General features: G+C 39.5%; 1 protein-coding gene across 1 annotated transcript in view; it reads right to left on the reverse strand.

The window, feature by feature from the left end:
• The window catches only part of CRYBG1 (crystallin beta-gamma domain containing 1), a 118858-nt gene that overhangs the window by 53891 nt on the left and 37327 nt on the right, over positions 1-27640 (reverse strand). The window contains exons 2-3 of the mRNA XM_063124838.1: positions 26035-26173; positions 510-2008 (exon numbers count right to left, since the gene is read on the reverse strand). Of these exons, the coding sequence (XP_062980908.1) occupies positions 510-2008; positions 26035-26173 (1638 nt within the window). The remainder of the gene's footprint in view (positions 1-509; positions 2009-26034; positions 26174-27640) is intronic.

The following is a 27640-nucleotide window of genomic DNA, read 5'->3' on the forward strand; positions in this document are numbered from 1 at the left end:
TAAAAAAAAAAAAAAGCAACAACAACAAAGCAACTACAGAGAGAAATGTATCTGGAACTCTGTGTAATGCGTAGCTAGCTACTTCTTACAATAAGCTTGGAGGAAGAATCTCCTCCAAGAAAATATTATTCAGGGGACTGATAAGAATGGAATTTTTTAAAAATATTGTTTTTCTCTTCCCTCCAGCCAGCTATAATTTCTTCCTGAGCAAGGAAGAAGTCTCACAAGAGATTTCACATTCTGTGAAATTAAGTGTTTCAATAAATTATGTTTCATAATAGATGTTAACAAGATGAAAATATTCAGGTTGACTTCAATTACAGAAATCCTAAGTAGTATTTGCAAAGGTGGCAAAAGCTAGAGTTTCTGTGTGATAGTCAAAGTATCACATTCAAGCAAGTCAAATCCATGCATTAGGATAGGTATTTAGCAATTATAATCCATGCTTATTGAAGGATTTAATAAACATCTTACTGCAACAGTCTAATTTAAAATGTAAAACTACTTACAGGTTAACTTTTGTTGTGACCATTCTGGACGGTTCGAAGCACGGATATTTCTGCTTTGTACTGTCCAAATCAGAGGAAGCTTGCTTTCCATTTGTTGTTCCCATTTCACCATTTTTACGCTTGTCAGTGTGCAGCAAAGCACTGGCAACAGAGCTGTTGACAAGATGTGATGCCTTAGATTCTGTCGTCCCTTCAGAAACTGGCAAAGTGCTGATGCTGATAGAAGAAACTTTAGAAGTCTCTACAATGCTTTCACTGGAAGATGACTTTTCTATTGAAGTGCATTTTGATGTTAGGTTACTATCTGTTGTACCTTCGCTCTGTCTTTTGGTATTAGAATCTTTTCCATGATTTTTCAAGCCTGTGGGTGAAAGAGGACCTGCATCAGATTGATTCTTTTTTAAAGATTTTCTCTTGTATGAGGATGAAGTTGGGGTCTGCTGTTTGCTTTTCTCTAAATCTGTTTTACTAAGTCCCTTGTGATTACTTCCAGACCTTATATCATGATTAGCTGTGGGAGAATTAATCTGTTGAGAAGCCTTAACTTTTCTTTCAGGGGCGTTCATTTTTTCTGAAACTAAATCTGATGAAATACCATCAAGAACAGGTTCTTCTTTCACGGTATTCTCAGTCACATTTCTATCCCCATTTGGCATATCACTGGATGATTGAGATTTTCTCCTCTTTCCAGATCTCCTTGTTACAGTTTTTTTATCCATTGTGTCTGTGTTAAAATACTCTTCGTCTACTACAGCAGTCACTGGTTCATATGAATTTGTTTGTTCAGTTCTACGAAGAAAGATATCCAACGTCAACACTCTAGAAGGGTGGACATGCTCACATTGCTTCGATTCCAAAACAAATGGAAGATCTTTTGATGCTGCATATTCTGATTCTTCAAATTTTTGCACATCCACTAATTGCTTGTGGTTTAATGTGCTATGTTCTAAGTCTTCACTGGATATATTAGTTAAACTTTTAAAGAAATCTGGAGTTGTGATATTAGATGTATCAGTGACAAGATCACTTTCTCCTTCCAGTGTCTGAAGCGATAGATTGCTATCAAATACTGTATTTTTTATTGTTTCATTACTGCTGCGCCAATCAAGTGACCATTCACTGTCAGAAGAAATTCTCTTAGTGTTCCATTCTGAAACAATGTCATTATATAAAGGTGTCAGATCCTTGTTGTAGAGATATTCTTCTGCGTCTTCAACAGTACTCTGTATCCTTGACTGATCCTGATCATAAGCCTGGTCAGTGAGAGATTCCTCGCTTTTAGATAAATCTTTAATGTCCTCGATATCTATTGATGCCAATGGAGCTAAACCTTTGTGAGGAGATTCTGACTTCACACTTTTAACGATTGGCCTTAAAGAAGCTTCTAATGTGTTTTTTGGATTTTTTCTTCTCCCTGTTGTAAAAAAATTTCCAAACTTTCCCAAAACTGGTTTCTTTTTGTTTTCTTCCTTAGAAGCCTCTGGAGTCCGAGTTTTGGACTAAAAAAAATAATAATAATAGAAGAAGAAGAAAATAAAGCAAATTAGAATACATAACTAAATGGGTTCCCCCCCCACATATTTATTTATTTATTACATTTATATACCGCCCCACAGCCGAAGCTCTCTGGGCGGTTAACATATATTTCTATTGTTAAACATTTATACGTCCAAAGAAATAGAATTGTTCATTCAATAGCAGGATTTTCTTACATTTATAATAAGCATCTTCTTTCATTAAACATATGACTCGCATTAGTGTCATTATGAAGTCAGGCCCTGTTGTGCAAATATTCATGAATATCCTTGCATGTTCAGTCCAAATGAACAAAGCACATCAATACTTGTAGGAATAGCTCTCTAACGGATCCTATACAGGTCTACTCAGAAGTCCCATTGAGTTGAATGGAGTCTATTCCCATGTAAGTGGGTTCAGGATAATGGCCTAACTTTCTTATTTATCCAGGCTATTCAAACATTTTATATACCCACCTACCTTGGGCTGCAATCCTATATCGACATGTAAATTCCATTAAACTCATATTTCTCAGTAGACACATATTCCTATTACTAAACTAACCTGGAACATAACCTTTGACGTTGTGGAAAAGCAAGGGGCACCTTTAGCAGAAAACGTCCACAGATAAAGTCAGTACAAAGGTTACATTCTCAAGAAATCTGCCTTTTATTGTACCATTCCTCCGGTAGGACGGATCTATAGTATAAGCTGATACTACCCTGCAATATTTGGCAACCGCCCAACCCAATGTTGCAAAAGGATACGACGGAAGCATTAACATTCCAGTGCCCAGCAAGAATGTCCTGCGGCCAACCCACGTCCTCCTACACAGGGCGAGAAGATCCCCACTCTGCAGTTACTTCCGCGCGCTTACCTAAAGGCATTGGGAAGCGCCACGAGAAGGCATTGGGAAGCCCCAGTACCGAACAACCGGCAGCTTTGGGACTGCCGTGATCAAAGGGCTCTCCAACCCCAAGTGCGCTCTCTCCAGCAAACCGCATCCCGTTCGGGGGCATCCCAAAGAAAAGCGGGAAGAGCAGGCACGCTGCCCGCTCGCCCGACCGCCGCCCTCCACCAACCCCTTCTCAGCTCAGCTCAGCTCAGCTCAAGGTCAGGAGGGAATGGAAGGCTCTTCTCTCGCCTGCTGGGATTCGTGCGTAACTTCTGCCGGGCGCACCACCCCTGTCCGTTCCCGCCTCTCTCTTTCGCCCCTCGGGGTTCACTGTACTCACTCCCCAGCGTGCGGCTCGCGCTCCTCTGCCGGCAGCCCCAGGCACGCGCTCGCTCGCTCGCTGCCCTCCTCTGAGCAGCCCCTGTCCGCTCGTCAGTCCCCAGCAGGCAGCTCGCGAGAGGAGAGGCTCCGCTGAAGGCGCCAAGTGTCTGAACGCCAGAGCCTGCTTGCCTGCCACGCCCGCCCGGCAGAGAGGTGCCCGCCTCCGCCTCCAGCACCAACATGAGCAGCAGCTGCTGCTGCTCTACCTGGCACGACCGCCTCAGGTAAGGCCAGGTGGGGACGGCGGCCAGCGCTCCGGTCGCCGCCCAAAGGGAGGGCAGTAAAGCAACAGAGAGGAGGTGGAGGAAAAGAGCCATGCGGGCGCCCGGCGAACCAAGGCGAGCTGGAGAAGTTCAAAGAGAAGAGAAAGTGGCCTCGCACCCCCACCCACCCCCACTTCATTTCATAACGCTCCGGTCCTGAACCTGAAATCCCGAGTACTCCGGAGCATGTTTACAGTGCATCTTCCTCACCACAGAATAACTGTAACACTAATCCACGTCTGGTACTGGGGAACAGAGATTCCAAGCCAAAGGGCCCGATGTCCACGCACGCCTGGGCCCCAGCCTCAGGAAGGGATGCGACAACCATAACATGCAGTCTGCAGTGTAATGGGAGATATTCGAATCCCTACTCAGCCCTGAGATTAATTTCCAATTATCAGTGATAATTCCTAAAATGAGAATATCTCTCATTTTAGGAATTATCACTGATAAAAGGGTGAAGTGGGGGCCCAATTTCTTAACAGCTTCTCAAACCTCTGTGTGTGTGTGTGTGTGTGTGTGTGTGTGTGCGTGCGTGCGCGCGCACGCATACACACACACACACACACACACACACACACACACACACGCCACAGCAAGGTGCAAAGAGCTGGTTACTCAAAGGTGCGAAGAACCAGCAGAATTTTCCAGAGGAGAAAAGGGAAGGATGCCAACAAGCACAACAATGCCCACAAAATAAGATATTTTAACAGTTCTGATTGCCTTGCACAAGCCCAAGCTATCTCAAGTGCTGCTGGAGCACAGCCTACTCTCATCTATTCAGGACAAAAGGCTGCCTCAAGCAAAACCGACAAACTTTGAAGTTATGATAATAAGCCAACAGTTCTCGTGGGGTTTAAAAAACAAAACAAAAACACTGCCAACAGCCCACATCTGAAATTAGCTTGGCTATAAAACAAGACTTGAAACACATAGTACCAAAGAATTTGCTTGGAATAAGTTGATATAATGATGATTTATTTGTTTTTAAGGGAACTGATCCATATCTGCATTGATCTTTCAATTAGTCTTGACTTTAAAGGGCATCACTGAGCCTTGCTGGGGGAGGGGGGAGGATGAAATGGTGTATGCTTAGTTAGGAAAAAAAAGATTTGGAAAATTATTATTCCAGGCAAAGTATAAGGTGTTGGTCATCACCTTTAAAGCCCTACATGGTTTGGGTCCAGGCTACTTGCGGGATCGCCTTCTCCCCTACAATCTGCCCGGCACACTCAGGTCCTCTGGGAGAATTTTCTTCAGCCAGCCAAAATTAGGCTGACAGGTATTACTCAGAGGACCTTCTCTTCTGCTGCTCCCAGACTGTGGAATGGCCTGCCGGAAGAGATTCATAAACTTAACAGTCTTTTAGCATTTAGGAAAGCTATAAACACTGATCTCTTCCAGCAGGCCTAACCAGTGGGATTTGAGGATGCTTTTAGGATTATTTTTTAGGATGTTTTAACAATGTATACTATGTTTTTAACCAGTATTTTATGTATTTTATACTTACTGTTGTTCCCCGCCTCGATCAAAATGGAGAGGTGGGTATAAATAAATTTATTATTATTAATACTAATAAAATCCACTTTGTTAAATTATAGAATGAACATTTTAATATTCCTGACAGTTTGTAGTGCAGTACAGAATATATATTAAGCCCAGGGGGTAAGTAAATTGGCAAGAAGATGACTACTGAATTATCTGTGTATAGGTCAAGATTTAGATTTAAGAAACCAATCTTTTGCTTCCATTGTTTCTGAATATGACTAAGTGATATTCACGCAATGTTTTGTTCATTGAGCATAAGGTACAACTGCAAAGCCTTAACAGATGTGTAGCACTGTGGCACAAAGAACAGTCACTGGCAAATATAGGGAAGCTAGGGCTAGCTCTGGCGTGGGCTGGTCCATGAAGTCACGAAGAGTCGGAAACGACTGAACAAATAAACAACAAAATATATGCCAGATGCATTTTAGCTTCACTGCTTTAAAATGTAAACTGCATTGCAAGACAAACTTAAGAGTCTGATGCAAATTTGCATGGGAAGGCAGTGTTATTGTACCAGTTGAATTGCTTTTGCAACAGAATACTGGCTGTGCTGGCCTAAATGATCCTAATGACAGGCAATGGGCATTAACTACAGAGCAAAAGGTGCAAATTTAGGGATGTGGATCCACACCCTTCCCTCCCTTTCTCAGCCTGGAAGCTACTCTCAAAAAAAAGTGGAGCATCTAAAAAGTGCTCAAAAAGCCCAATTTAAAACAAGAAGAAAGTTGCCTAGCAGTGACAAGTTAAAGTAACTGTAACAAAACCCACAAAATCAGCTCAGAAAAACAGACAATTGGAATCTAACCTTTCTTTTACACAGGTTATAGAATGGACTATTATTACACATGCTGGTTGACAATGTCTTTATTACATTTTTACACATTGCATTGAATGTGCAGGTTCTGTAAAAGCCTAAATGTGTACAAATTATACACTGAATTATTTACCCTTGAATAAACAGAATCCCAATGACAATTAGGCTCTTTCACATGTGACAAATACCATAAAGGATGGGGTGAAGCCAGTGGGCTCAATTTGTTACAGAGGAACTCCAGATATGTTGGCTCTCGACAAGTATATTGTGCTCTTTGAATTTAATTGACATTAGATTGCCACTTTGACTCACTGCCACCAACCAGAACTGGCAGTCTTGAAAGAAGGGCCTCTCCTGAAGATCTTAGGACCTGGGCAGGCTTATATCCATGAATTGTCAAAAGATGAAACTGGTCTGCTAGAAGTAAAGAGCACTAGGAAGCAACTAATACAAAATCTCAAATTTCTACATTTAAAGGGAAATTCTAAGGAAGTAGTGGCAATGTGCTTCCCCCATCCTTTTTGAGGTGCCATCCTTTTTAATGCAAACTCATGCTGTCCCACCCCCTCCCAGTTCCACTGATGTAAGCAGTTTTGTCAACAGGATTACATCACTGGATCACACCCAGTAAAGATGTGCTTTTTAAAATAGCAAAATCCATTCAAAGTTAAACAGTTTGGAGCTTCACTGCTTTAAGTGGATGTTAAGCGCATCCTTAAATTTCTCCTTTTAAAATCAATTGAACTTAAAAATGCTTATCATTTGATAAATTGTGTTGTGCCACTTGGCTAACTCCAAAGCTTAGTTAAATGTTTAATGTTTAATAGTCAGGTGTTGAAACATTAAATAATAACTTCTAGATAGGTTTCTGTGTTAGATTGTCACATCAAAAGCAACACAGAATCTTGTGGCAACTTAATGACTATCAAATTTATTGTATCGTAAGGTTTTGTGGACTAGAGCAGTGGTCTTCAACCAGTGGGTCACACCCCAAAAAATAGGTGGCAAGACCAGTCCAGATGAGTTATGGCAAAGCTGTTGCCACCATGTTGGATAAATGTGAAAGTGGGTCCCATGTTGCAGGTTTGGATCTGAGGTGGGTCTCAGGTGTGGATCAGTTGAAGACGACTGGAGTAGAGTATAACCTATCTGATGAAATGAACTGTAGTTCATAAGCAATTAAACCAGATTAAATCTTGTTGACTTTAAGGTTATCATAAGAATCTTTGTTATTAAATAAGAAATCCAATGATATAACATGTCATTGCACATGTTACTGCACCAAACCAATCATAACTGTAGTTGGGGGAGGACTTATATCACTGAACTGGTTTACATGACATGGCATGTCTCTTCTTGGATTATTTAACCCGCATTGAGCCATGGTGCATGCGGACACCATTTTGCATATCCAACCCCAACTTGAGGGTTGTCATGTCATGTGAACCTGGTGAACATGGTTTATATGAGGTTTAAGCAACCCTCGGATACCCATGGTCTATTTTCTCGCATAACTCACGCTAGCCATGTTCACATAAAATGATAGCCCCTGAGTGGGGTCTGGATATGTAAAATGGTGGGCTTTCCTGTCATGTGAACTGCCCCATTGTCTTTTAGCACCTAAGCCTGTGATGGCTGCATATGTGTACTACTTTTTCCATTCAAAATAAATAAGAGACCATACAGGTAGACCTCGTTAGTGGCAGGGGAGGAACAGATACCTCTGATTAATATAATCAATGGTGGCTTTTATATGATGATGATGATGAGGATGATAATAATAATAATACATTTCTACACTGCCCCATAGCCAAAGCTATGACAAATAAAGTCCCTCTTGAGTCAGAACACTACTCTGGTCTCTCCTCCTTCCCGTAAAGCTCTGTTGGGGGGTGGGGAGGGTAGGACAATTCTGCTGTGTTTGCATTGAGTGTAATCAAATCATTTTATTGCTCCTGGTGTAGTGAGATAACAGAATTACTCTCAGAGGAGGCTGCCTATGGCAGTTTTACATCCATTATCCTCCCTAAGCAGAGAGTACATCCAGGAAAGTAACACATTCAGAAAGACAGGGAGATCGGATTACCTGCCTTCATAATTCTTACCCTCTTTTAAAAATAATCACTTTTCATTCATTTCATTCATTTTTTATATTTTTGGATTTAAGACATGTGTTTCCAATTTGCTAATTTATAAGAAATGATCCTCAGCCATCAGAAATATGATCTAAATATAATTTCAATGGAACCTACTTCCAGGCAAGTGTGCTTAGTATGGAAGCCCTAGCCTTTCCTCAGGGTGTATATCAGAGGTGGACAACTCGTGGCCTTCCAGTTGTTTTGCCCTACAATGCCCATCATCCTTCACCATTGGCTACGATGGCTAGGGTTGATGGGAGTTGTAGGCCACAACATCTGGAGGGCCACAAGTTGTTCACCCTTGATGCATATGGCTGTACATGCAAAGAGGGACACATACAAGAGACTTTGCTATGCCCATGCTCTCCTTTCTCCACCCATTCCTCTGCATACAAATTGCCAGGGTCCAAATTGATAGATGATTGTCACCTGTCCACTCTTGCTTCAAAAGAGATGTCTACTTTGTTTGGGTTTTGTTTGTTTGTTTGCTGCCCTTTATCCACTCAAATGTTTGTCCATTGCTTGATTTTTTCAAACTTTTTTTCCAGTGTTCTTTTACACTTTAAAAAATGCTCTGAAGTGAGGTGGCTGGCTTTGTAACTGACTCAAAAGCCAGCCAATCCGTGCTATACATAGTCTGCTCTGGGAATGGCTGAAGTTTCTTCATGATTGACACAAGGGCCAGCTAATTAGCATTGTGAACATTCAACTTTTGCTTTAAAGCAGAAGAACTGGTTCCCCATGCACCCAATCCAGGTGAGATTACACTGTAGCTGTTTCTGAAATATGGCGAGTGCACTTCCAGAACTGGTTCAGTACTGAAATTATGTACATCTGTATACGCCCTCAGTTTCAGAAATGTTACATTACAAGCTGCAATATACTTTGGGAGCTCTGTTGGATACTCCACACCTTCTTTTCATATGAGTTTACCAGCAGTTGAATATAGAATGTAAGTGGGAATCTGCATTTAATAGTGCAGCAGCAAAGTCTTTCACCTGGTGTCCAGAGCTTAACACTTGGCCATGCCTTTAGAAATGACTAATAAAGGTTTGTCAGACTCTCATTACATGCCCAATACTTTATCCACATCCTTATGTTCAGGCTTGTAAATGGCCAGTCACCTGGTTATCTGTGGTGAGTAATAACTGCCTCTCGGTGGTCAGGCCCTTGCTTCGCAAGTAGATTGTTTTCTTTTAGGACAGGAATGGTAGGCAAGCTAATAAACATTTTCATGAGCTAGTAAATTTTGGAGCTTATTTGCAAGGCTGCTCATGGCTGCACTATATAAATATAGAACATCAAAGAGGCAACTAGAGCAGTTAAAGAGCGTAAGTTCTCAGTAAAGTTTTCCAGAATTTATTTGGCTTGATCCAGTCCACTGCAGGTACAGCACCCACTCATGGGTGCCAGTAGGGCAAAAAAAAAAGTCCTGTACCACGACCCAAATTGAGCATATTTAGACAAGAACTCAAGGCACCATGTTGTTACAGGGAAAAGAGAGGTTTGTGTATGATTTCGAAGACCTCATCTAACCTTTGCTCAGTAAAAGAATGCAAGCTCAAGTTCATGTTCCTTTGCCAATGTGTGGGTATAGATGGGGCCTTGAGAGACACACAGACCCTTACCCTGGCTTGCCTGTGTGTGTGTGTGTGTGTGTGTGTGTGTGTGTGTGTGTGTGTGTGTGTTGGAGGGGTAGAAGGGGTAAAACAAGCTCTATTTTGCCCTATGGGGATCTGTCTGCATCTGCACCATGCCAATTGTGGTTCATTTGTAGTAATGTTACCACAAGGATATTCTAATAAAAAGAAGTGAATTCTTTCTGGCTGTGTCTATAATTACTCCTAGATGTTGTAGCTTCTGAACTGGTGAGAGGGAACTCTTTTCTCTGTTGATGATGAAGTCATGGCAATTCAAACAGTCGATAGTGACAGACACATGCTCCACAGCACTCTGCCTCGTCAAAGCTTAAATCAGAAGATAATCGAGATAAGGATAAATATGCACTCCCTTCATGCATAGGTGACTCACCAGGGCTGCCAGGATCTTTATAAAGACCCTGGGAGCCTAGGAAAGCCCAAAGGGCAGGTACAGGTACTGTATTGGTACTGTTCCTTGCCAAAGGGGAACCAGAGAAACCTCCTGTGACTGGAACGAATGGGGATGTGTAGATATGCCTCTGACAGGTCGATGTTGGCCAGGTAATCCCCTGGGTGAATTGCCTCTGCTGTAGACTTGTCTTCTAGCTGGAGGACTTAACCCTTTGCTGTTGGGTCCATTCTTCCACTGACGAAGGATGACAGGACTTTATTTATAGCAAAACTATATCCCATACTGAACCATGATATGATTTTTTTTAAAAGCATTAGCAGCTAAACTGACCCAGTTTGTGTTTCCAATGAAGTAGCTTGCCTAAATATCTCACAGATTTTTCTATACAACACTTATTTCACAAAGAAAGTGAAATCTTGCATATGGACAATTTTGGGGAGTTGTTTTAAAACAACAGCTTAATAGTATTTCCCCCTTTGCTTAAAATATGTACCAATGGATTAAAACAGGTCTCAGTAAGAAAACAGAAGAAAATAACAGTAGTAACCTCCAGAGTAAAACTAGATGAGAAAATCAGTACTTCTTGTTCTTCCTTTCAAAAATTACCTTTCCAAAGCTGAAAATATCTTACAAACTGGCCATATTTACACATTCTTTTAGGCAGATACTTTGCAATGCAAAATGCAAAAAGAAAGCTTCCAGATAGGAAAATTGGTCAAAGAAGCTAAAGAAACGAAGCACATTATTTAAGCATACAAAATGTTCTATATTAATAAGAGACCTACACTTTCCTTCTTTATCAGAAGTCCCATTTTGCTCTATGCAGTGTACTTCCAAGTAAGACTAGGGTGGGTCTATTTGTTGGACTGTCCAGAGAATGCAAAGAGGAAGATACAAATAAAACTGACATGAAATTCCTCGAGTTCATGCAAGTGCTTAGAAAAGGCCATGGAAACAAAACAGCGAGTAAAGCTGACAAGACATGCCTATTCACATTTCCCCACACCCAATAGCAAAACATTTTCCATAAACCAAATTTTCCACCCCAATCTGCCAGCTCCATCTTTTGTTTTATCTTTTAAAAGGACACATTTTTTGAATCTAGGACTGGAAACGCTTAAATTGACAAACTCAAAAAAAGATAATCTCAGGTCAAGAAAAACATAAAAGGAAAGAGAGTATCAGTTGTCTTACCATTGTGATGTTAGATCGGTTTTGCTTTTAGTAGAACAGCCAACAGACAAGGATTGTAAGATGAAGTCATGTGTGCATTAACGCAATACATCCTCTGTCTCTGACCCTCCCCACCTTTAGCTATTTTTTTTGTTTTCCTTCCAAGAAAATCTCTTAAAGGAAAGCAAACAGTGCCCAAATTGACTGATGTATTCATTTCAGTTCCCAGTGACATCCACTTCAGATGAGTCACAGTTTGAACCACTGCAAGAGTTAAAGAACTTTTGTTTTTGCTAAAAGCAACTCCCTAAAAGATAGAAACTTGTTTTGAAGAATTAGTAAAGAAGAATTCAGTACATGCCCAAAGATATTAATAATCACAGGCATTACAAGGACTCTTGACATATGTAAATGAACACATATGTCACATAAATTAGTTCTCATAAATATTCCAAGTGTACAATTAAATGTAAGGATGGTGGATGGGGAGCAACAGGTAGCCATATTCCTTCTGTCTTATTTCAGTAGGACCATGTTATGTTATACAAATTTATTAAGATGCTTAACAATCTATACTTACAATACCCTTTCAAAATACAGCAGAGTGCCACACCAAATCATTTTCACTCTAGCATCTATCCTATCAGACAACACTGTCAGAGGGGCAAACAATATTTTAAAGTTCAAACTAAATGTAAACATTTTTCATGAGAATATTTATATACATAATACATAAACTTTATTGTATACAGCCATAGGTGTTTACAATTATTTATATTAACATAATGTTGTATTGGAGTAGAGCATGTAGAGATGTACTCACACATTTTATCTGCATCATTCACTAAAGAGAATAGTTGCAATCTGGTATCCAAATTAGGGTGTATATGCCCAAATGGGGGCAAAAGCATAGTAGTTCTAATGCAGTCATCTGAGGCAGAAAAACCAAGTCTAAAACCCCTTGTTCTTAAAAGAGATTTTAAAAAGCTTTCAGTGAAAGTCTCACCTAATTGGCTACAAATCTGGATATACATTCATAGGAATGCAGTCAGTGTTGCTGGCTGCTGGTCTTGCATTCCTCCGTGTTTTGCAATGTACTATCTTGCTACAATCTCTTCTCATAATTAAAGTAATGTTAGTAATTCAGAAATAAGATTAAGAAATGTACTGTTTATATTACTGATTTTTAATGTCAATTTGCAGCCTATTAGAAATGATAAATCTGCCTTATATGGAGTCCAGCTCATAATATTTAGACCAGCATTATATACTATACAGGAATGCCTGTATAATTAAGCCAAATATTTAAACTGGATTCCACCTTTATAAACCACGAATGTTCCAAAAGGTTAGTAAAATGAAGATAATTGATAAGGGACAAAATATAGGGATAAAAGGGTTAATGAGTCAACTATACAATATATTAATTGAGAAAGGAGTGTGGGATAGCAGTGGGAAAGTGGTTTGGGAGACTGATTTGAAGATACAGATAGGACAGCAGAGATGGGAGGGATTATGGAGACAGAGAGTGTTGAGAAATATGTCAGTAAGAATAAAGGAGAATTACTACAAACTGGTATGGAGGTGGTATTTAACTCCGGTCAGATTAAATAAGATTAATAATCAGCTTTCAGCAGATTGTTGGAGGGGATGTGGTGAAAAAGGAACGTATTTACATATGTGGTGGGACTGTAAACATGTGCAAAAGTTGTGGAAGATGGTTTTTTATGAGATTGAGCAGATAGTGGGATTTAAAGTAGAAGTCACACCAAGGATTGCACTACTTTCACCGCAAGAAGAACTTAAATGTAATAAAGAAACGAAAGAGCTAATAACGAATCTGTTGACGGCTGTGAGACTGATTGTAGCCAGGAACTGGAAGATGCAAGGAGACTATTGTATTGAAGAATGGTATAAAGAAGTGTGGGACATTGCTATAAATGATAAATTGACATGTAATATTAAAATGAAAAAAGGTATAGCAAAAACAAATGATTTTGAGGGTATATGGAAAAAGTTCCTGGAGTTTGTATTTTCTAAAGGCAGTGGGAAACCACCAACAGAAGAAACTATGAGTTTTTGGAAACAGGAATGAGATCCCGAGGGGGGGGGAGCACTGTTATGTTTAGCATAAATATGTTTAATAGGCAAAATTTGAATATTTGATATTAAGGTAATTTTATGTATATGTAACAAGTTTTTTTATTTGATGTTTTGTTGTTGTTATATGCTGTTTAATAAAAATATATATATAAAAAAAAAAGTAAAATGAAGATAATTTGCACAAACGTTCTGAAATTTCTCATACAGTATCTACATTATGAGTACCTTATGGGCTAGTTTAACATATCCTGCAGTTTAAAAACTGCAGCATTTATGTTTTTTTATTATTTTTATTTTCCTAATGTAACTTGCATTCAATTTCTTTCCTGTTAAAAGCATCCCAAAATTAAGGAACTTTACAACAGTTTTGTCCTTCCTATATTTGTGGAAATCCATTGTGCCTGCTTCAATTCTTAGCTTTTAAAGTCTCCATTGATTCAAATAAGAAGGGCATATTTTGCATTTTTATATGCTCAGTGCTTGAATTGTCTTTTCCCAGGAGAAATCTCATCCCCCAACAAAGATGGCTACAAGGTGGCTTTTAACACCTGCTGCACCTCCAAGTAGATTGAAGAAGGAAGGAGGTGTGTTGGGGTGGGGGTGGCATGAGCAAAAAGTTGTTGTTTTAAATGGATATTGTCTGTTTTTGTTTGTATTTTATGCTTTTTATGGTTTTAACTTTTGTATATTTGTTTTTAATGTTCACTGTTTTTAACTTTTGTAAACTGCCCAGAGAGCTTCTGCTATGGGGCAGTATATAAATGTAAATAATAATAATAATAATAATAACAACAACAACAACAACAACCCAGAAAGAAATCAGGGGAAAGAAAAACAAAGCTTTATAAAAATGGGATGGGGCAGAAAGAATTCTGTAAAATTGTGTGGAGGGGAGAGAGAGAGAAAGTAATGAAGTTTTTTGCCAGCTGGAAGATCCTAAAGCACTTTCCCCCAACCTGGTCTCCTCCAGATGTTTTGGACTACAACTCCTAGCATTCCTAATCATAGGCCATGCTGGTGGGAACTGAAGTCTAAAACATCTGGAGGACACCAAGTTGGGGAAGGCTGTCCTAAGCCATGGTCTTTGTGTTGGAAATGTACTTATCTCCTAGCACTTTATTTTGCCTTAACCAGAAAGAACCCAGTATTAGTTGGTTTTGTGTGTATCCTCCCTCAGTGACAGAGCTAAGGAATGAAACAAGGAATCCAGACTTGCAGGTCTTGAAGCAAAGCTGTTTTTTTCCCACATTGTGAAGCATCTTGCATTTTTCAAAATATTGTCTGCTCTCTAAATGTTGGGTGGTGTCAGGAGCTAGGATTTTGCAAAAGCGAGGAAAGGAATATCAGCATCAAGGGGAAATGAATGAAATGTGGGCTTTCCCTTAAAATGAGGATTGTAAGAGATTTGGATTGAATTAAGGATAAGAACTAACCAAGGTAAATTTCCTATGCATATCTATTCAGAAGTAAGGCCAACTGAGTTCAATGGGATTTAATCCCAGCTCTGGTAATTTATATTGGAGAAACATATATTTTTCTTAAGGACTTTATTGTAACACACTAGAAACCTACCATAGTCCAAAGAGGTTCCAGCATCAGCTGGACAGAATTTACAACCTTCAAAATACTTTCAATATCACAATAAAAGAACAGTTTATTGCTGAAGAAGGCAGTGAGGAATTTTCCTTAAAGTTGGAGTTCAAAGATGTTGTAATGGATTACTAATTTTACAAGACAAAACAACTTCTGTTTTAATTTGGTTTCTTGGGTTTTATTGTAACTTTATGTTTCTATTGATTGCTGTAAACCACTTTTAAGGGTTATGTCCTAAAAAGTGGCCCACAAATATTGACATAACATAAATAAATAAATAAATAAATAAATATTCACATTAAGTTAATCAGCAAAGTGAAATACCGTGATCCCTTATATATACAGAAACTGAAGAAATAACTTCCAGAGAGTAGTTCAGTCATGCTTGAGCACATACACAGTGGCTGCATTCGGACAGAACAATAGTCAATGGTGGGTTAATAGTCAATTCCAAGGTTGATTATCAAGGGGGTACTCCCCTCACAACATGATTATAATCAATCATGATACGGATTAAGGTCAGTGTCGAGTTGACCATTAGTCAATGATGAGTTTGATTGACACATTTCCCTTCCTCCCCCCCTCAGTCCTGCTGCTGGTATCCCATCAGCCATTGCGAGTTCTGCTGGCTAGACTACAGTGACAGCCACCGCTTTGGCCGCTCTTGCCAGGGGACTTTGTACGTGCTTAAAGTCACCGTGTGCAACGAAATAGTCATTGGTGCCTGACACACAACACAATAGCCAGCGGTTGTTCAAATAATCAATTCTGCACAGCGTTGGTAATTTGCATTGGTTATTTTTGCCAAATAACCAACCGGTGCGTGAAAAAGTCACAACAGACAACACAATAACCAACCATTAACTATTTAACCCACCGTTGGTTATTGTGTCGTCTGTACCCAGTCAATGTGTGATTGTGCACAGACAAACACAACTAAAGGTGGGAGCACCTTGGGCCAAAATAGACAGGATCCAGGAGATCCATGAACTATCTTGTAAGGATTATGGAGCAATGCTGCAGTGACTGACCCTTTCCCCCATGCCATTTTCCTGATCTTAATCAGCTCCCAGTGCTCCTATTGGCTTCACTGGGGAAAAGTACAGGAGGTGGGGGCAATTTTGACAGGAAATGGGTCAAGAGACAAATTTAAATAGCCCTTTCCCACCACTAGCTCCTCAATATAGGACAGCACACCCAGCAGCTACAATGTACATGTGCTTTAAAAACTATTCTGCTCTTTACTTTAACATACACAAGAGGTTCCTTTCAGGCTGAAAAGCATTCTATGTTAATTGTGAAAATCCATGAGCTTAATTTTAGATTTTTATCACCTCATTTCGAAGCACAGATTGAAAAATACTATCTCTCCAAATAGTTTTCTATAGGGAACTCTTAAATTGAATATAAAATTTCTAAACAAAGGTTCACTGCCACACTAGCAAGCGAGTGGACAAAATTTTAGGAATTCTGACACAAAACACTTGTTTTCAGATCTAATTAATGACACTAACCATGTTACCAAGTAAATAAAAGGAGAAAATGGTGCCAGTATATAGCCATAGCAATTCATCTTTAGTGCACTAAGCATTCTCCCACCCAGCAAGTCCAAGCCTTTTCTGTTAATGGGAGGAATTATTAGAGATGTACAACAACATTGACAGTGCTGACAAATTGGTCAACTTTTTGATGAATAGGAAATTAAACAAGATGAAAGAATTGTTGTAGATAGCACATTGGTCTAAAAAACATTTGCTCTTTCTCAGAGCAGCTTCCTTTTGTAGTCATGTAAAATTATCTTTACTAAGGCATATTGATAGGTTGGGAGGAAGGACCTGGGACCATAATTCTAAGCATAGCCAGGAGGCATAAATACTTCCTGCAGAAATTGCTAATCGAGAATGCTATGGAAGAGAAGATTGGGACGGAAAACAAGATTCTGCAGCTGAATACCGTTCAGCCCAAATATTTGTTATTTTGAAGAATTCATGAGCCATCCGTCTACATAAGCTACCAAGATGAATACAGTTAAAATAATGAAATCATACAATTAAAAATCAACAACAAACATGAAACACAAAGATCAGCAAACAACAATAAAACCAGTCTGAATCATAAAACAGTAATTAAATCAATTATTCAATATGCTGAAATGCCTTGGCAAAGACTTTGGCAGGTGCCAAAAAGACATCAGACTGGGAACCATGCAGTCTTCTGTGGAAAGGCATTCCAAATGCAAGATGCCATGATCAGTTACCACATATTTAACCTCCGATTTGAAGTTCCTCCACTATCTGTGTGTTCTTTAGTAATAAAAGTGAAGCCAAATTCCCAGAGACACAACAAGAAAAGATGTATTAAGATACTGAGAGACAGAATATAATATGCATCGTAACGCCTACTGGACTTCCTTTTCCTAACAGAAGTTTCTTCCTTTCTTCTGCTTCTCCTTCTTAAATTCATATTAGGCCAAAATAATGTATCCCACTTTTCCTGTAGTGAAATGCTTTTCATGTGTGTGCGTTTTGTGTCATAACTCTCTGTAATGATTTGGCCACATTCAGCCTTGTTTTTTCACATGAAGTGATCTCTCGTACAGAGAGTTCTTCCTTAAACTGGTAATAAGGGCTGGGTGTGTAGTTACATGGCCAGGTAGCACAGGTGGCTGTGCCAAGAATTTTTTTTTTTTTTTTTGCACTAGATCATCTGTAGCTCTTGCAATATTTTACACATTTAATCTGACAACTGAATATTTTTTGTTAGATTGACCTGAATCATTCTAGTGTCTGTAATTTGCCCTTCAGTACCATCTAAAGTTTTGCTTTTGTTCTGCAAGCAATAGAACCTAGACAGATTTGCATTCTTTAGTTAGTTCATTTACCTGTAATTGGGGAAAAAGAAAGGAAAGTCTGGTAAACTGGGTGGCGTATCTGCTAGAATCTTCTTTGCTACCTAAATCAATTGTTTATTATTAGTTTCAGCTACTATTCATCTTTCATAAACGAACACATTACATTTATCATGCCCATGTACAGATAGGCACTTTTTAGAAACTTCTGGTGGCAATTCTATTTATTTGTTTATTACATTTTTATACCACCCAATAGCCGAAGCAATTTTGTCAATTTTTTGTTGTCATAGAGCAGTATCCCTCTGGAGTGCTGTGCTTATGCAATTGATGTACCATTACCTTAAGCAACCTCTAGTGCACCATCAATAGCGTAAGCTGACATAACACATTTTCCTGGAAGTAGGTGGCTCTAAGTTGTTCGTCATCAGTTTTCCACAACCCCACAGTCACCTCTGCATATCCTATTCTCCATCCTGTCCTCATGGTTTATCTGCTTTGGGAGAATGAGAATTTCACTGCTACTTTCTGCCTCCTTGGAGGATGTGGCGTTAAGGCTGGTGAGCCTTAACTCCCAATTTCCCCGCTTTTTGGTGCTTGGTTGAAAAGTGTACATCCTTAACGTTGTTTTGTAAACCGTAGGTTTTTTGTTTATTGAATATATACTAAGTTGAATAAGAATTTCCCTGTGAAATTAAGTAGAGCAGAGAACAGCTGTAGTCTTCCCAATCCCAATGGTGTGGCATATTGGCTTGACTCTGTTAGAGTCAATCTGCATCTCATGTTGTATTACTTTTATCATTGTTTTGACTCTATACTTTTGCATGTTAAGATTAACTCTTGCTGTTTGGGCTCTAATGTCTTTTTTTTTTTAACACTATCCTCTGCAGGGGTTCACAGTGTTTTGGACTGCATCTCCAGTAAGCTCCAATCAGCATGACCAATGGTCAGAGATTATGGGAGTTGTAGTACAATATATCTAGAAGGCACCGGTTTGACTATACCTACAATAGTCTTTCTTAAGTCTAGTATGCTACATTCCAGGTCTTAAAAAATATGTTTTTGTGAAAGACTTCAATGGTGGTACATACTGTAAATCACACAGGACCTTAATAAACAGGATTCATACTTAAAGCAATAAATGATACAAAGTTAAATGTCTAAATCCAATTGATTTCAACAGGGTGTCACTGTGTTGGGCCTAATGAGAGCTTAATATAAGGAATTAATATCCATTTGATATTTTCTGTATTTAAAAAATGTTAAACCATTAAGTAGCTGAAATTGATCCCTATTTCAATGGAATAAAATTAGGGCTTCACCAATTAGGGCTTCACCCCCGCCCTCCAATATTTTTATCCATTTTCTTAAGAAACTGATACACTACATAGTCACTCATTATAAACAAAGTGCAATAATCAATCACTGGGTTAATTACATACATACAATCAATGACATTTTACAACTGATTCGGGGTTCAGTTGTGCACACTCTTATTAGATGCCCCATTATCTCTAACTGGTGACTATATAATGCTCTTCCATTCATCCTAACCAGGGTGGATAAAAATAAATTAAAAAAAAATTAAAAAATTGATTTTTTAAATTTAAATTGGATTTTTTTTTAATAAAATGCTTTTTGAGGAAAAATCTATTTAAAGATAGTTTTCTATTTAAGATACATTATAGTCCAAAAGTTATCATCATCATGAAATAAGGATTAGTTTTTAATTATTTAGCATGAGGCTGTTTAAATTTTTTGGTAAATGACTTCTATTAATCCATTCACGATGTCATGCCCTTCCAGAAGTTTCTGTAAGATTATTTTTCTCCTTCCAATAAAGTACAGCAGAAATGTTGTCCAAATATGAATGATTAACCTATTAAACTGGAGATAGTTCACCTCACAATAATTTCATAATTATCTATCTTTGATGTGTTTCTAATAGTATAACCAAATCAGTATTTTTTGATATAACTGTAAAACTAATCTGAAAAGTTGCTATTCTAAAAATGAAACCTTCCTCTGGTTGTATATATTAAGATTATACCAGCAAGAATGAGTCTTTGGTAACTCTGAGTTGTGTAGAATATAGTGAGGAAGAGTGCACTTTTTTGGGGGGGGGGGAAGTCACATGATTAAATCGAGTTTTTCTGAGTAGTGATTTAAATCAAATTGATTTAAATCAAATCCTAACACATCTTTTCAACATGACCATGTGGACATGGAGGCATAATTTTAACATTATTATTTTCAAAATTTATAAAAGCTTCCCAATTTTCATAAAAACAAACATTAATTGATTAATTAATTTAATTAAATATGCATATGTTAAATACAGGGGAAACAGTCTTTCTAAAGCAAGAAGCATAATGCATTGGATGAGGGTGAACAATTAAATTAATTTATAAAATGGACTGAATGATGGTGAATAAACTGAAGCTCAATCCAGACAAGCTGGAGTTACCAGGCAGTATCCAATAGTGCAGTGCACCCCCATCAGTTTGGTTCTGCAAGCAGCCCCTCCCACTGATTCCGTTGCTCAAGTGAGACCCACTGCGTGTACAATAGAGCTGTAATACTTCCTAAAGGAAACCCCAAAATGAGCAGAAACACTTGTTTCTGGATCAGAACAGTTCAGCTGAGCTCCGTTATGTGAGCTCCACTGACCTGCCCCATTCCAGAAATACAAGTTTCTGCCTGTTTCCAGTTACTCCGTGAAGTACTAAATCTCTGTTGCACAAGATGTGGGAGCCACTTGCCGAACAGAATCAGTGAGGTGCAACAGAATTGATGGGGCTGCAGCACCCCACTAGATACTGTTTACTGTTGGTGGGTGGTTCCATCCACCCAGGTGAATTATATTCAACCTGTTCTGGAGGTGGTTGCATTCCCTCTAAAGCAAGGGTGGGAAACTATTTACACTCTGGGTACCAGACTGCTTTCCCAACCTAGGGGCTGGATGTTATCAGGGGCAGAGGGTCTCCCAAACCTCTGGAGCAGATTTGGTGGTGCACAGGGGGCTGCAGGGGGGAGGGGAAAACCATTCCATCAGCTGTTTCTATTCTGCTGGTGGATGGTCAGGGTTGGGCACAACAACGTGAGTTACTTGGCGCACATAGAAAAAAATGGATGCCTATGCCATGAAGATCTGAACAGTCCTAGGGTGTATTCTCAACAAGAAAAAAGCAATTCACTATAATAAGAGCAGTAATGCAATCAAACAAATCAAAGCTGCCATCATAAATATAACTCATCTCAGAAACAATGATAAATGAGAAGAGTGAATACACTATACGGAACAATATCCAAGCAGTGGGGAATCCCAGAGAATGACCTGGTTTGCACATAACAAGCAGCTGTGCACATGCAGAGGTGTTGCCTGCAGTGCCCACCATTTCTGCTTTTATTCTCACGAGCAGTTTCTTTGTAGGCTGTTGAGTGGGATGTCCAAACCAGACCACGGGATTGTTTAGGGGCTAAACAATCCATCATTTAACTCATGGCTTATTGGGTTAACGGCTGGATTGTTTAGCCCCTAATCAACAAGTTATGGGTTAACCACAGGATTGTTTGGACCCTCAACCACCCAACATTCCGGGTTCAGACATCACGCAAAGTAACCTACCAAGAAGCTACTCGTGGGTTGCTGAGTAAAAGTGGACATGGTAAGCCTGGTGCAGGCAGCACACCTGCTTTCTCCTATTCATCCCCAACAGTCCGTGGGTTGTTCAGCCCATGGGCTGTCATTATTGCAAACTGGGCCTTTGTTACATGCTTTACATATAACCTAACATATAATACCCTATAGAGGAATTAGCCTGATATCAAAGGCTGGGAAACTTTACACTTGAATCATTCTGAATCATAGCTAGAGTCTCAGCTCTTAGTGAATTCGGCATGCTTTCATGAAGAGATACATTACAGTTAATTAATTCACTGTGTAATGAGAATGCCAGATGCTGCTCAAGATAAACAGTGGCCTGTTGTGGCAATCTTGGTTGATTTTGCAGAAGCACTTGATTCACTAAGCAGACTGGCTTTCGCTATTTTTGCCTGGTAAGGTGCCAGTTGTAATTACAGCAGTATGTCATTACCAAATCCAAGTGTGGGAGGGATGTTTGTCAGTTCTTTCAAAGTAGAGTTAGGTCTCTTGCCATGCAATGGCTTGGCTCATATTTATTACAACAGTGGACAGAATTATCTCAGAGATCTGCTGCCTCTCAGAATAATAATAATAATAATAATAATAATAATAATAATAATAATAATAATAATAATAATAAGTATTTCTTACCTGCCTCTTCCTCTGGATCAAGGTGGGGAACAACATAAAATACAAAAATACTATAATATACAGAAAACTGATTAAAATATAAAACTAATACATTATTAAAATAACAGCCAGACATCTTAAAATTTGACTGGGTAGGCCTGCCCAAAGAGATCAGTTTTAATAGCTTTTTAAATTCAGAAATACTGTTAAGTTGGCAAATCTCTCCCAGCAGGCCATTCCACACTCTGGGAGCAGCAGAAGAGAAGGTCCTCTGGGTAATGGTTGTCAGCCTAGTTTTCACTGACTGAAGTAAATTCTTCTCAAAGGACTTGAGTGTGCAGGGTGGATTGTATGGGAGAAGGTAACCTGGACCCAAACCATATAGGGCTTGGAAGGTAATAACCAACACTTTATACTTCGTTGGAAACTAATTGGCAGCCAGTGAAGTGATTTTAAAATTGGTGTAATATGGTCACCCCTAGGTGACCAAATATGGCTGCCATATTTTGAACTAGTTGAAGTTTCCAAACTAGGTACAATGGTAGCCCTATGTACAGCGCATTGTAGAAGTCAACCCTCAAAGTTACCAGCACGTGCACTACTGTCTTTAGGTCTTCCAGTTCTAGGAAGGGGCACAGCTGGCATATCACCCAAAGCTGATAGTAGGCATTCCTGGCCATTGCATCTATCTGCGCTGTCATTTGGAGCGACAGATCCAGGAGCACCCCCAAGCTGCGAATGCAGTCTTTCAGGGGGCATGTAACCCCATCCAGAACTGATTGATACACCTCCAAACCCAGGTTGGGGCCTTTGATAGTAAGCACCTCTGTCTTGTCTGGATTCAGTTTCAGTTTTGTTTTTCCTCATCCAGCCCATTACCGCCTCCAAGCATTCATTCAGAAGAGACACACTATCCTTAGCTGCTGCTGTTGTCGAGGGCATAGAAAAATATATTCGGGTGTCATTGGCATACTGATAGCACCCCTCCCCATGCCTCCAGATGATCCTTCCCAGTGGTTTTATGTAGATGTTAAACAGCATTGGAGATAGGATGGCGCCTATTGGTACGTCATACAACAGCTCCTTCTTTGAGGGGCAGCTATCCCCAAGCATCACCATCCGGAACCTGCCTGAGGGATAGGACCTGAACCATTGAAACAGTACCCCTGATACCCAAACCTTGCAGGCGTTCCAGAAGGAAACCATGTTACTGAAAGCTGCTGAGAGGTCCTGAAGTACCAGCAGGGACACACTCCCCTTGAGTCAATACTCAAGCATAGATCATTCCACTAAGGCGACCATAGCTGTCTCAACTCTGTATCCTGCCCTGAAGCCAGTTTGAAATGGGTCTAGAAAATATGTATTATCCAAATCTTCTTGGAGTTGGAAGGCAATTGCCCTCTCAATCACCTTGCCCAAAAACAGAAGATTTGTTATTGGTCTGTAGTTATTAAGGTCCAAGGAGAGCTTTTTTAGAAGCGGCCATACCACCGCTTCTTTTAAACATGATGAAAAGCTCCCCTCCCTGAGAGATGCATTAATAATATGTTGTAGTTGTAATCTAACTGCATCTCCTCCCTGAACGACCAGCCCAGAAGGACAGGGATTGAGAGAGCAAGTCCTCCTCCTCACTCTTCCAAGCAGTTTGTCCTCAGTACTCACAACTGAAACTGATCCAGTGTAATCCTGCTTGCGGAGTTGCTGGACACTCCATTGTCAGCTTCTGCTATAATGACGCCGTCTAAGTCGGCTCTTATCGGAGAGATTTTATCTGTGAAATGATCATTAAAGGCATCACATCGAACTACCGAAGGCTCTAAAATCGGGTTCAGGGGGGAAGGTGCCTGAGTTAGACTCGTCACCACCCTGAACAGTTCTGATGGACACGACCTTGCAGACGCAATGCATGCAGAGAAGAAAGCTTTTCTAGAATTCCGAGCTAAATGAAGAAATATCTTGATGGATACGTATCTAGAAAAGGATCCTACTGTCATGATCTGGTAATATAACTAATATGGTCAGAAGATACCTGCACCCAGGAGGTACATTACCAGGCAGAATGGGACTTCTAGGAAGGAGCCCTCAAGCTAGAAACGTTCATGAGAAGTCCTACTATGGAAAGCATATACTATGACAGCATATTGAGAGATACAATCTCAGGAAGTAGCCTAGAATGAAAAATCTGCCCAGGGAAACTGCTCACCCAGTTAAAAGTATGACACTGGGAAAAGCTACCTCTGAGGACAGGAGCCACTTATTCCTAGTATTCCAGCAGGGGGTCAAAGTAAGTGTGGATGTCATAGGCAACTTAAATAAAATATGAAGAGTGGATATGAATAGTTCAAAATTAAAACTGGTAAGTAAGCAAGACATAAATGTGATGCTTGCACATCTAATTGCATCATTTGTAAAACTGCAAATCCTATTGCTCTGATTGTCTAAATTAAGAAGTAGAAGTTCACACAACTGGGTCATGAACTGCAGGAGTTACAGCTAAATAATTTTCAGTAGCTGGCACAAGAAATATGGAAAGCAGAATAAAATGGCACAAAGAACAACATGTACTGCATTCAAACACGGAATAAAACACATTATCAAAGAGGGATTAATTGCTTGGAAGTACAAACCCAGCATTTCAGACCCACATATTTAACCCAGACATTAAAAAAAACTTAACAAAAACCAAAAACCTGAACAGGAACGCTTCATAGCCAGATACAGAATTTCCCCCAAATGGCCAGAGTATACAACACGTATATTCACAAATCATAAATGAAATATATAATTCTCTCATAACATAGACTTGCCAGACAGGAAGGGATGAAAAGGCAAACAAGTCCCTAACACATATGGCACTTTTGAACCCTGCTGCTTGATCTCAACACAAAATATAAAGTGGAACATGCCACCACTGGTGGCAACATGCTATGCCATCATAAGTATTAAATGCAGGAAACTCAAGAATTTGAGTTAATCCACATGCTAGATGGGAAAACAAACAACAAAAATGCTAATGCCTCTATCCAAATGCTATCAAGTCTTGCCTCTCCCACATGCAGGTGGGCAGTCTTTTTTATTTTTAAAAGTATCACACAGCTGTTCATGCATTTATTTTTTCATGTGTTCATATTTATGTTTTAGTTTTCTAGCAAAAAAAGCAAAATGGCCAGTTTCTCTGTGATCTACTGTTTATGAGAAAATTAGTTTATTCACTATGCCAAATGCTTTTAAAATAAGTTGTGACAAGAAAGGTGTTGTGCAACTTTGTCTACAAGGTAATCACCCAAGCGTAGTTCTCACACTAGAACAGAAATAATAAGTACCTTCCCTCCATACTAACTTTCTGGCATGATATAATACTTATAAGATTAATAACCTGACTGCAGAAACTGAATGCATTTATACAGTTCAGTACAAACTCCTGCTAAGCCAAAGGTCCCAAATGTAGTTCATGGTTTCAGTGGTACTAAACAGGAATGAGCATTGGATTGATAACATTCCAGTTTCCCCCATCTCAGCCTATCAAAATCATTTATTTGTCACACAAGGAATTCATTTATTTCTAAAAATTTACCATACAACTTTCTATGGATTAAGGTATGTACAGTATATAGCTCAGTGTGATGACGCCCTTACAGTATTTTATTTTTGTGCATATTTCATGGACCCTACAGGGGGGAAAAGATGCATGGCCTCTTTATTTATTTTATTAATTTAAAACATTTGTATCCTGCCCTATATCATTAGGATCTCAGGGCGGCGGCATTATTTCTCATTAAAACTTCTCCCAAGCCATTTGATACTACAGCTAAGAAATGTCTGTATATAATACTAATTTATTAACGGACAATTAAGCATGCATGCAACAGCTTTCTTTTAAAACATAAAAAGTGACTTTCCTTCTAATACTTGTTTGTTTCACTTACCTTTCTAAATGACGCTGGCAATGTAGATGTAGTTATTGAAACCAATGGAATAGCATGAGCAAACAATGGCTCTTGCAAAGGAACTAGAGGCAGCTGATTTGCCTGAGCAGCATACTGCGTATCCGGCATGTCGAAATATCTGAAATATAGAGAAAAGCATTTTGCCATTTAGAGATGTTAACCACAAACACTGAGTTGAGATGTTTAATTGAAACTGAATTAGAGACCACTGTGTTTTTAAAAACTTGGGAAACAAAGTAAATTAGTTCCAGAGGGGTAGTGGATTAGTCTGTTGTTGCAGCAGCAGCAGCAACAAGGAAATTTGTAGCACGTTAAAGACTTATAAAATTTATATGGCATAAGCTTTCATGGTCTCTAGTCCACTTCATCAGATGCATGAACTAGTAAATTAGCTAACCAAATTCCACAATGTAAATAGAAAGCAGATTCAGCAACTGGCAGATACCAACACCTTAGATAAATGAGGAAATAGCATTAATATATGGGAATCATTGTTCTCATGTGGAATATTGTTAGTCTGAAGGCCAACTTGAGTATACATGCAGGAGATGAAAACAGAAAAAAGAACAGTCAATGAAAAATTGTAACAGATGCAACAGTTTTGCTTTAAAGTTATTTGACTTTTAAGTTAATAATGCTTGGACCTATACCTTGAAAATGCAGCCCAATTGTTCCTGCTACAAACAGCTAAACAAATCACAGACCACATGATGTGTGAACTCAGACCACTGCATGGGTTATTATTCTTGTTGTCAGCGGAGAGACAAGCTAGAAGTCTGCATTCCCATGTCACACTAAACTGAAGTTCTATGGATTGTTTCGCTGCTCCCACTTGCAGCAGGAAGAATTAGGGAGTATGCATGATACTTCCAAATTTTCAGTAGAAAAAAATGCTGCAAAACTGGTTCTCTGTCATCCTCCCACCAGAGGAATCTTCTTCTTCTGAGGAACTAGAGCTTCCAGAGGCAGATGCTGCCATGGAATCACCCATTTCTGGAGACCGGGGGAGTAGGGCTCCTTTGAGAAGGAGTGTTGATTATGAAGGAGGGCTTCTCAAGAGAAAAGGACTCCCCAATAGCAAGGCCTTCCCCTGAAGTAGGACTTTTGCCAAAGGACCTGTACTGCACTGCAGCTGAGGCCTGGGTAGGTTTCTAGAATCTCTAGCTGCATGAGCCTTCAGTTTCAGTCCAGTCTTTGTTGTAAATACATATACCTCAGCTCCTAGTGCCGTGTATCCTCTTTTCCTAACAGGGCCTTGTAATTGAGCCCCCATGCTAATCAACATGACTCTGGTTTTGGACTACATTTCTGTTTGTCTGCTCTCTCGTGTTTTGACCTGGGCTGTCCCTCAGGTTTTTTTTCCTGGAAACCACATACTTGACTGGTAACTCTGTGCTCTCAACCCGCAGCTGTTTACTGACTCGCTATTGGACTTGTACCTTAGTTTGCCTGAATGCCCAAGCCTGATTCAGCCCTAACAGGGCATTATCAGAGTTTGAGATTTAAGCTATAGGTTGGCCTAAAGAGTATAACAAACATGGACTTCTCAGAATTGCCACCAATTATGTCTAGCCTTACCAATTCA

This window comes from Elgaria multicarinata, chromosome 4 (assembly GCF_023053635.1).
Source record: "Elgaria multicarinata webbii isolate HBS135686 ecotype San Diego chromosome 4, rElgMul1.1.pri, whole genome shotgun sequence".
In the NCBI taxonomy this organism is placed as follows: Eukaryota; Metazoa; Chordata; class Lepidosauria; order Squamata; family Anguidae; genus Elgaria; species Elgaria multicarinata.